The following is a 12014-nucleotide window of genomic DNA, read 5'->3' on the forward strand; positions in this document are numbered from 1 at the left end:
TCAGGCTAGCTTGAATAAAATTTCCTATTCCTTTCTTACACTGACTATTGATTAATATTTTCTTCAACAAAACAAGATAGGAAAAAGAGAAAAAAACATACAGAAACACCCACTCTGATTAAACTTAATTCTAATGTCAAATATATGGAAATACATACACATAAAAATGAAATTAAAAAAGCAAAACACATATTAATATGCACAGGTTACAGTGTTACATAAAATATATATGGCATTGACTGACGTGATTTAAAAACAATAGTGCTTAATATTCATTCATTATTCTTGTTAAATGGCAAGTGAATACTTGCATTAAAATTTGAAAATTGTGAAATGCTGACAGTTTCCCATTCTAGCTGGAAATAAATTCCAACAACTTAGTAATTATTTATTAAAGACTATTAACCATTATTTGCTGTTGTGCTTTTTAGTTACTAAGTCATGTCCAACTCTTTGGTGACCCCATGGACTATACCCCAAGACTACTCTGTCTCTGGAGTTTCCTAGAATACTGGAGTGAGTTGCCATTTCCTTTTCCAGGGGATCTTCCTGAGCCAGGGATTGAACCCATAACTCCTGCATTGGCAAGCAGATTCTTTACCACTGAGCCACTAGGGAAGCTCATTAACCATTATTCAGTTCAGTTTAGTCACTCAGTCATGTCCAACTCCTTGCGACCCCATGAATCACAGCACGCCAGGCCTCCCTGTCCATCACCAACTCCCAGAGTCCACCCAAACCCATGTCCATTGAGTCGGTGATGCCATCCAACCATCTCATCCTCTGTCATTCCCTTCTCCTTCTGCCCTCAATCTTTCCCAGCATAAGGGTCTTTTCAAATGAGTCAGCTCTTCGCATCAGGTGGCCAAAGTATTGGAGTTTCAGCTTCAACATCAGTTCTTCCCATGAACACCAAGGACTGATCTTCTTTAGGATGGACTGCTTAGATCTCCTTGCAGTCCAAGGGCCTCTCAAGAGTCTTCTCCAACACCACGGTTCAAAAGCATCAATACTTCAGCACTCAGCTTTCTTTGTAGTCCAACTCTCACATCCATACATGACCACTGCAAAAAACCACAGCCTTGACTAGATGAACCTTTGTTGACAAAGTAATGTCTCTGCTTTTTAACATGCTGTCTAGGTTGGTCATAACTTTCCTTCCAAGAAGTAAGTGTTTTTTAATTTCATGGCTGCAATCACCATCTGCAGTGATTTTGGAGCCCAAAAAAATAAAGTCAGCCACTGTTTCCACCATTTCCCCATCTATTTGCCATGAAGTGATGGGACCGATGCCATGATCTTAGTTTTCTGAATGTTGAGCTTTAAGTCAACTTTTTCACTCTCCTCTTTCACTTTCATCAAGAGACCCTTTAGCAGTTCTTCGCTTTCTGCCATAAGGGTGGTGTCATCTGCATATGGAGAAGGCAATGGCACCCCACGCCAGTACTCTTGTTGGAAAATCCCAAGGACGGAGAAGCCTGGTGGGATGCAGTCCATGGGGTTGCCAAGAGTCGGACACAACTAAGTGACTTCACTTTCATGCATTGGAGAAGGAAATGGCAACCCACTCCAATGTTCTTGCCTGGAGAATCCCAGGGATGGAGGAGGCTGGTGGGCTGCCATCTATGGGGTTGCATAGACTCGGACACGACTGAAGTGACTTAGCAGCAGCAGCAGCATCTGCATATCTAAAGTTATTGATATTTCTCCCGGCAGTCTTGATTCCAGCATGTGCTTCATCCAGCCCAGCGTTTCTCATGATGTACTCTGCATATAAGTTAAATAAACAGGGTGACAATATACAGCCTTGACGTACTCCTTTTCCTATTTGGAACCAGTCTGTTGTTCCATGTCCAGCTCTAACTGTTGCTTCGTGACCTGCATACAGGTTTCTCAAGAGGCAGGTCAGGTGGTCTGGTACTCCTATCTCTTTCAGAATTTTCCACAGTTTATTGTGATCCACATAGTCAAAGGCTTTGGCATAGTCAATAAAACAGAAATAGATGTTTTTCTGGAACTCTCTTGCTTTTTTTATGATAATAACTATTATTACTATTAATTTATTCTAACATTAAAATTACAGAGAGGCCTGGCGTGCTGCAGTTCATGGGGCTGCAGAGTCAGACATGACTGAGTGACTGAACTGAACTGAAATGAAAATTAAAATAGCAGTTGCTTCTGATCTAGTGGAGGAACCAAGCAAGACAGCAGGTCTTTGGTACACTGTAATACATACCATAATAAGGAGAAAGAGAAGAGGCCTTAATCTCATGTGCCTCTCTTCATCAAACTAGATGAGTAATATGTTTACATATAAGGAAATAGTGAAACATTCCCAATGGTAGCCAGTGCACAAACAGAAGAACTATAAACTACACTTGAGAAATTTATAGTCTATTAAGACAATATTCTATGTCTGTATTTGACTGAAATGAGCTCACATTTAAAATGAAATTAAACCACTGCAAAAAAAAAAGAAGTAAAGAAAATGTTTTGATAAATGTGTGAGTTCCTCTTATATCAGACTTTTCCAGAAGTCAGTGGGTTTTGAGGTACATCCATTGGTAAAATACTCATCACAGGCATTGCTTGGGCAGTCTGACATTTGAACATGGCAAGCATCGCCCTTCGAAACCTATAATACAAAAGGGAAAATCTGGCATTATCCCATGATGACTTGGAATGTTTAAAGAACTTTCAAATATGACTAAGATGCCACTACTGCCAATTAGCATCTCCAAATAAATTTCTGCTTCCAACTTTAACATATCCTACAGAGACCCTTTATAAATGTATTATAAAGTATACAGTACAATTAAAGACCAATTTTGTACCATTGACTGTAAACATTGAAGACATTTATTAAAAATCAATAACTATGTTTAAGATGACACTTCTAATGTCAGTTGCAAGGAATCATTTACTTGAACTAAGGATTAGTATTTCAGACATTTGTTCTAAAGAGCAAAGGCCAGTTTAATGCCTAACCTTTCCAAAAGAACTACCAATAGACTCTAAATTTAAGATGTGTTCTTTATTCTTCTTATGTGGTCTGTTTGATCTTAAAAGTTTTTATGTTTCTTCATATATTTGTGGCTAAAGTTGCTTTCCCAAACATGTTCATAAATATATAAGCTTAACAGAAGCAGCACTGGCAATCCATGATCAAATTATCAGTACTTCACATCTACTGAGACTTTCTGGTCAAATATTTAAGCAAGGTAGATTGGTTCAATCCACCTTTAAGCAGTTACAGGAAATGAAGTAGTCTAAGCTGCCCCACCCAGAGGCTCAAGGGTAAAGAAACTGCCTGCAATGCAGGAGACTCAGCAGGAGCCTCAGGTTTGATCCCTGGGTCAGGAAGATCCCCTGGAGAAGGAAACGGCAACCCACTCCAGTATTCTGGTCTGGAAATCCCATGGACAGCCCATGGAATCGCAAAAGGGTCAGACACGACTTAGCAACTAAATGACAAAAGCTGCACTGAGGAGTCAGGAAAGAAATCCTTGCTCAGAGGCTCAACAAAAGGGGAAAAGGAAGATTTTCCATTATCCTCGGTGACTACACAATCCTGAAGCCTGTTATGTTAACAATGAATTTTTCTCTTGCATCTGAATGATATGTCTTCCTTCTAGTAAATACACAGTTATGCTACCCATGTAGGGAAGCCAACTGGCCTTGCTTTGTCCACTTTCCACTAAAAGAATCACTCTTTTTCTTTGCAAAACTGATTACATATATTTTGAATAGGGTAACCACAGGAATCAAGCTGAGCTCACTAACAACCTTCCAGGGTCACTGCTGCCAGAGGGCCATCAAAGATGAAACTTGCATTTGGGGATGCTTAGCTGGTGGCACTTGATCTTGAATCACCCATGACCATCTCACCTCCATGTGGGAAGAGTCTGTCAAGAACTGGAGTCCTAGACATTTCAGGTCCTGAATGCTTCTGCAGTTGCATGAACCAAATCACTCTTAATTTCATCTGAAGTGAGTTTCTGTCATTTACCTCCCCCCCAAATTTAGAACATTATCCATTGCCTTCCTAACATTCTTTATTCTGTATATACTTTTCTTTTTTTTAGTTAAGAAGCATTTTAGACATGACTTACTTTTTATTAGCAATCACATAAATACAAGGATTGTAGAATGTAGAAGATTTTGCAAACAGAGGAGCTATGATGGCCATTGAGGGAGGAATCTTCTTTGGGTCACCAAAAGATGCCCATAAGCACACGATGGAATAAGGGGACCATGCCACCAGAAACATGAGTATCATTATCACAGACATCTGTAAAAGAAATCAGTATTCACCAAGCCCAATAACTAAAATATCAAAATAGCTAGTATATCTAAAACTGCATGAAAAATTATCTGGATTGGAACTTGAATAAGTTTATGATGTTGAAGACAAAGGAAACACTGAAATTTTCCCCTCACTGTACTCTGCTAATATACCTAAAGTCAGCTATGATAACTGGAGCTTGTGAAATGGGTGGACTGGTTCATGAATGTAAAGAATGCCCTCTTTCTGTTGGTGACCTGAGGAGAATGCAGCTGGATTTACCTTTTTTGGGTTTCTGAGCTTTTTCAGTGCTTGTTTAAATTTTACAACCCAGGCTTGAGCATTTCCTCACCCAATCTCAGCCCTGGACATGGTTGAGGAAATCTCTCAGAAAGTAGAAACCAAGACAAACAAACAAAACCCCAAAGAGAGACAATATAGGAGAGAATAGTTAAGAAAATTAAAACATAAGTCCAGGAGATTAAATACCGAAATAAAAAGAGTTCAGGAAAAGAGAATAGAGAAAACAAAAAGGGAAGTGAAATTCATGAGAGAAATAATGCAAGGAAGCTCCCAGAAGGGGAGATCTGAGTCTCAGCATTGAAAGCACTCACCCAGTATCCAGCACATAGGTGAATAAAGAGCACATCAAGCATGACATTTCAGAGAGAAAACTGGAGACACAGAGAAAATCACAAGCTTCCAGAGAGAACACAGACCACCAGTAAACTGTCACTCTTCTCAACAACAACATCTAAAACTGAGAGACTATATGAAAATCATTTTTCTACTTTGAATTCTATGCCAAGTGAACAATCAATCAAATATAATAGAAGCATTAAGACATTTTTGGGCATGCCAAATCTTAAAAATTTTACTTCCATATAACATTCTCAGGACTCTGTCAAGGGATGTGTTCCACCAACTGTGAGAAAATGAACCAAAAAAACAAAAAGGAAGACATGCAATCCAGAAAACAGGTGATCTGATCCAGGAGACAGGCCAAAGGCATTCTCAGCTTATGATAAAGGAGATGTGGGGACACTGGCTTTCTAGGTAGTCATCTTAAAGAGGAGCCAATGTAATCTGACCTCAAAGCAAGAGGTCTGGGGGTGCCAGGAGGATGACTCTAAGAAAAGGATAAAGTCAGTTTAGCCTCCGATGCCTATGAGAATGCTGAGAGGAAACTGCAGCTCTGACGGGTTACTTAGAGACGCATCGGGGACAGGCGCACGGGGCAGTCAGGGCTCCCTGGGGGCTCAGACAGTAAAGCGTCTGCCTGCGCTGGGTTCCGTCCCTGAGCTGGAAGATCCCCTGGAGAAGGAAATGGCTGCCGACCCCAGTACTCTTGCCTGGAGAATTCCACGGACAGAGGAGTCTGGTGGGCTACAGTCCATTGGGTCACAAAGAGTTGGACACAACTAAGTGAGTAACGCTTCCACTTTCCAAAATCACTTCATCTTCACACAGAACAGGAAACAAAGCTACAGAGAGATGGGGTGTGGCGGGGGAGGAGAGAGGGAGAGAAGAAGAGAAGGGAAGAGAGATGGACAGAAGACAAGAAAAAAAAAAGAAAAGGAATGAACTGTTAACTCCAAAGGGGGAACAGCTGTATAAAAAAAAGGAAATATAAATCATACAGCCCTACAGAGATCTGCAATAAATGAAATTTAGATAATCACAATAATGTAAAATTGACTCTTCATCTAGCCAAATATTAACATTTTACTGACAAGATGAGAGAGAGATGTTGGTGGGGAGAAGGAAAAGATGGTGCTATAAGAGAAATTGTCTTTGTCCATAGCAGGAAATCAAGAAGTAGCAGCAAACAAAAATATCTGAAATAGCAGATAAGCACATTGTTTAGAAATATGGAGGCCAACACTAGAAAAAAGAGCCAGAAAATAAGAATTGGGAGTTGGGGAGAGACGACTACTATAGGGTCAAGGAACCATGTCCATGTAGAGGCTTGATTACAAAACTTTTTTAAGGATTTTAATGCCTTACCTTCGTTACATCTACCTGATCTGACCAATCTCTGTTGAGGTACTCAGTGCAGTTATTAGTACCATGATGTTTAATGGATTGAGTGACATGGTAATAACAGTAAAACATCACCATCAAGGGCACGATAAAATTTATTACAACTACCATCATGGTGTAAGAAACAAAAGACCTGAAAGTAAGAAAAGTAAATAATTAAATCATGACATTAAATCACTACTCATCTAATGTATTAAATAGAGGAAGGGAAACAGAATAATTACCAGAAGTAATATTGGCATCGTCTAGTATTAGTAAACAGCTTAGGAGGTACATTTGACTTTTAGTTCATTTGGACTAGGGGTTGGCAAACTACGACCTGTGGGCAAATCCAGCCTGTCCCCAATTTTTGTAAACAAAATTTTATTGGAACCACATTCATTTCCTTACTGTCTATGGCTGCTTCCACAGGGAGAGTTGAATAGTTGCAATGGAGACAGCCTTGCCTGTAAAGTCTAAAATATTTATTTTTTGACCCTGTACAGAAAAATGTTTAGACTTAGATGTAGTTTGAGAGAAGTTTTCTTTTTATTTTTCTGAGTAATCTTTCACTTCCTTTAATGAACTAAATTACCTTCTTTTCCTTAGTAAACATAGAAGAGCATCACTGATGAGTAAGCAATCCTTGCAGTGACTGCGCTTCTGCTGTGTAATTCTCAGAAGATGCTTTATCACCAGAAAAGCAAGCCTGGGCTTCCTCCAGAACCGCACACTGTCTAACTCCACCAACAGTCCTTTCCCCCTCAGGTCCCACCTCTAAGGTGCAGCTATCAGAAGGATGCTCTGTATCCCCTTTGCTGCCAAAGGATAGAAAGGAGGGAACAGAGCAGGGAGACAAAGGGATGCCCTGTCCTTGCAATTTAACATAATTCATGTTTCTCAATTCGTCTCTAGGCAGAATCACATCATCTAAACCAAGGAAACCCTTTGCCACACTCTATATGAGAAACATTAGATCTGAGGTTAAACTTGAAATGGTGAAAACGTGTCTGCATTAGAAGCATTTAATTATAAACGGTATATACGTTTCTTACACATCATTTTTCCGCCAGTTTATGGTACAGGTGGCCCCAGTAGGATCGGGGGCATAACTAGCCCACCCGATGATGGGCATCAAAGCCCAAAACAGGCCGTTGGTCCAGGCCCCCAGAATCATGCTGACATAAGTGTTGGTGGTCATTCTTCTTCCTATTAACAAATACATGGAATAATAAATCATTTCCCAATGATGTGATTCATATCTTTATCTTGTCTTAACTGATTATTCAAAATTATCACCAAGTAGATTCTTTACAGAGCACTTTAGTTCACACAAAACCTATGAATTCATATTCTGGAAAAAAATAACATTTAAACTGAAACTTGAATGATAAAATGATGAATCAGAGGATAGGCAGGGAGAAACACTAGGAAATAGCATTTGCAAAGACCCCAAATTGGGAAAGGGTTTCACCCCAAAGTGACAAGATCCCAGGATATGCTGTAAAGGTAGTCAGAGGTCAGAACACATAGGGTCCTGGAGGCCATGTTATGAAATTTGAATTTTATTCTAGGTATAATAGAAAACCACTGAAATGTCCAATCAAGGATTATCAGAGAAAGAGAGTGGACCATGTCGCAAGTCATTACATTTATTAATACATTTTGAAGTGAAGGTGTGACAAGCAGAACTTAGGCAAATGGGTTCATTGAAAAAGCTGAGAAAAGTGCTGTACCTGCATCAGGATGGCAGATGGTCAGGTATCGATCCACAGCCACGACCGTGAGCAATCCAATACTTGCCATTCCAAAAAAAATATTCAACCCAGCATAAATCTGAAAATCAAAATTGGAACGATTCCACCATCTACACACCCTCCCAAGAGACATTTATACTTTTATCCCATTGCTAAAATATATTTTAAATACATTGAACAGTAAATAAATACATTGAGTGTTTTCTATTTTGTGTGTGTGTTCAGTTGCTCAGTCGTGTCCAACTCTTTGTATCCTGACTCCTCTGTCCATGGGATTTCACAGGCAAGAGTGCTAGAGCGGGTTCCATTTCCTCCTCCAAGGAATCTTCACAACCCAGGGATCGCACCTGCATTTCCTGCACTGTAGGTAGATTCTTTACCATGGAGCCACCAGGGAAGCCCCATTTTCTATTTTACTAATGTTAAAATATATCTGCTGCTGCTGCTGCTAAGTCACTTCAATCATGACCGACACTGTGTGACCCCATAGACGGCAGCCCACCAGGCTCCCCCGTCCCTGGGATTCTCCAGGCAAGAACACTGGAGTGGGTTGCCATTTCCTTCTCCAATGTAGGAAAGTGAAAAGTGAAAGTGAAGTCGCTCAGTTGTGTCCAACTCTTAGCGACCCCATGGACTGCAGCCTACCAGGCTCCTTTGTCCATGGGATTTTCCAGGCAAGAGTACTGGAGTGGGGTGCCATTGCCTTCTCCTAGAATACATCATCTATTATCAAATTGTAAGTGGCTTAATAAAGGTACTTATAGAAAACATTCTGGGACTTCATTAATTAAAATAAGCTTTTTTTTAAAAAGCTAAGACTTAAAGTAAAACTTCTATACATACTCTACAGAGGTCAAAAACAAATCATGAATCATGAGCAGTGCATATAACCAACAAAAGCCTGGTATTCAGAAGACAAATAATTCACTAAGGGGAAAAGACAAACAGAAAAATGGGCTATTCACACAAGAGGAAACCAGAGCATCTATGACATAAGATGTACAATCACATCAAATATTGAAAGAAATGCAAATCATAAGATACTACTTTACATCCATCATAACACTACAAATTTAAAAGTCTGACCATCCCAAGCACTGGCGAAAATGTGGAGCAACAGTTCTCATAATTGGCCACAACCATTTTGAAGAATAATTTGGCCACACCTGATAAAGTTGAAGTTGTGCTATCTAGAACCAAACCATTCCTCTTCTCTAGTAATGTATCTAAAGAAACTTTCATATACTGCAGAAAGAGCCATGTATGAGAACATTTATTGAAGCCTTGTTTGTGAATTCCCTGGAGGTCCAGTGGTTAGGACTCTGCACTTTCACTGCCAGGGCCTGGGTTCCATCCCTGGTTGGGGAACTAAGATCCTACAAGCCATGAAGCACAACCAAAAACAAAAAGCAAGAAGCCCCAAACAACCTGAAGGTCACATTGCAAAACGTCAAGATTTAACAAACCTATTGATGCGTAAATAGGTATTGATTATTCTCTACCATTTCCATTTTATTCTCTATAGCTATATGGCTTAAAACAGCAAACAGTTCTAAAAAACTGGGCCAAAAGTCATACTGCAAACTATATTAATTTATTTTCTTGTCAGTAAAAATAATACTGGATATATTTACCAGCAATTCTCATAAAGAACTTACCACAGGAAAAAATCAACAACTTGTAGTTTAACTATATTACTTAGACATTATGATATAGTCATTAACTATTTTATTGTTTCAAATGAAAGCAGAGTATTTCTTTTGGAATTTGCAATATGCAAGTTTTTATTTGGATATGCAAATGTTCACTTTTCTTCTCTAGCTGATTTCTAATTTTTTGCTAGTTTAATTTTTTCCTTTAGGTTGGGGAAATTTTGAAAATATGATGATGGCTACTGCTTTCATTTCTCTTATTAAAGAATATATTTCCCAGTCACTCCTGAAGTTTTCAATAAGAGCACCATATCTACTATGCTACATAAAACTATTTGATTTTGTAAAGACACTTAAACTTACAAGTTCTTAATCTAGTTTGCTTTGCTTTGATTCTAAGGATCTCTGATACCTGACATCCTGCATATCCAAATTTCCAGCTTCCATGCAGATCTGAAGCAGCAGACATGGGGTAGCCAATGCTACTGACCCCTATATCGGTAACAGCCAGGTTGATGATTATTGCATTTGTGGGTGTCCGAAGTTCCTTGAACTTAATGAAGATGCCTAGAACGATTATGTTGCTGAGAATACTTATCATACCTGAGAACATAAAAAAAAATCACACACTTTGCTTAATTTGAATGTGCAAAAGTAAAATAAAAATTAATATCTAAATTCCTTCAGAAACAAAGCAAATTCACAAATCGGTTTTGGTTCATTTACAGGAAGAGCTCCAGTTATTCTTCAAACTCGTTGCAATATTTTCACAGCACTCTTGCGAAAATAGAAATATAAAAATCAAAACACAAAGAATCTGCCACTTGTATAAACCAGCACCAAAGGCTGGCATTTAATGATATCACTATTGATCACTCTGTCCTTGAAGTGACTCCCATGATACCACCAATGCTGATTTTTAGGATACAGATATTAATATATACACGTGTGTTTTGTGTATGACCATATAGTCCCCTTTGGCAACTTAATTTCCTCTCCTCCTTCTTAAAGATGGAGGCTCTTCTTTCTCTACTGTTTCTCAGGCATCAGCTATCATTCTATCCTAACAGCACTTCTGTCACTTTCTATTCCTGAAATACGCTCCAGTCCCTCATACCTTTTCATACAACTCATTGCCATTAAACATTTATTAAGCATCTACAGTATGTAAGATCATACGACTGTTTCAATATTACTTAAAACTTAACATGTCCAAATCTGATTACACACACACATACACGTACATCCCTAAATAAGAATGCACACAAGGTTTAGCTAGCTAGAGAGGAAGTCAAGCTGGCTCTCGGATCCACTGAGAAAGCTCACAGGCCACATAACCCTAGTGAAGTTTCCAGTCTGGAATCTGACTCTTAGCCCTGCAGGTCCAGAGACTCAAGATTGTCAGTGCCCCAGAATTGGCTGGATTCAGGTAGACTGATGACTGAAATTCTTAATCTGAATGACAATGTATTAATTTATAATGATAAATATTGCTGAGTAGACTGGATGTGAATGTTAGCCTGCTTAACACCCCCATCTGATGAATAAATTTCCCATCAGCCAGATGTAAGCCATACTAGGTCCTAACAACTGAGAGAGGGTAGAGCCATTACCAGACTCCAAGGGGCTAAAGCGGGGGGTAAAGGGCAAAAGGAATAGAGGGTGTTCACCATCATGAAGAGAACTCTGGTGAGCAGAACCAGCTATTGTCAGAGAGAGGGAAGATTTCCAAGTACCAACACACAGAGGTATCAGCTAAGGAAGAACTTCTAATATATTTGGCACCTTGGTCAAAACTTCCGTTCAACATTGTTATACTAATCTTCCAGGTTCCTGTTCTTTTTCCTCTTGCATGCTGCTGGCAGAACAAACTTGCTACAACATAGAATTAACCAAGACTCTTCTCAGTTTACTCCCCAAAGTCTGTGGGATAAAAGTTCACATGTCTCAGCCTGATACCCCAGTCTCTGCTTCAAACTATTTTTACCTTCTGTAAGCAAATGTTCACATTTGTCAAATAAGGCCTCCATCTACTTATCTATCAGATACACCAGGCATGTGGTAAATTTCAACTCTCATTTCTCCCACTTGGAACACCCTACTCCTTTACCTATCCGAATGCTACCCACCCTTCAAAATTCTGTTCAAGCCTGATTCTGCCCTCAAAGGCGTATCTTCCTCATAGTATCCTCTCACCACTAATAAATTTTCAAAGTATTTGTCTATATTACACTTCATCTTATGTGATGCTATATTATTCAACTCATATATTCCTAATCTTCCTGTGTAAATTACAGG

At 39.2% G+C, this 12014-nt stretch overlaps 1 protein-coding gene across 2 annotated transcripts in view; it reads right to left on the bottom strand.

Annotated features, from left to right (window-relative positions):
* RRH (retinal pigment epithelium-derived rhodopsin homolog) overlaps window positions 1–12014 on the bottom strand; it is a 21573-nt gene continuing 9559 nt past the window's right edge. For both annotated transcript variants that reach the window (XM_065907171.1, XM_065907173.1), the window contains exons 2-7: window positions 10129–10319; window positions 8044–8143; window positions 7363–7516; window positions 6293–6461; window positions 4113–4291; window positions 1–2635 (exon numbers count right to left, since the gene is read on the bottom strand). In XM_065907171.1, the coding sequence (XP_065763243.1) occupies window positions 2521–2635; window positions 4113–4291; window positions 6293–6461; window positions 7363–7516; window positions 8044–8143; window positions 10129–10319 (908 nt within the window). In that variant the 3' untranslated portion in view covers window positions 1–2520. The remainder of the gene's footprint in view (window positions 2636–4112; window positions 4292–6292; window positions 6462–7362; window positions 7517–8043; window positions 8144–10128; window positions 10320–12014) is intronic.

This window comes from Muntiacus reevesi, chromosome 16 (genome assembly GCF_963930625.1).
Source record: "Muntiacus reevesi chromosome 16, mMunRee1.1, whole genome shotgun sequence".
In the NCBI taxonomy this organism is placed as follows: Eukaryota; Metazoa; Chordata; class Mammalia; order Artiodactyla; family Cervidae; genus Muntiacus; species Muntiacus reevesi.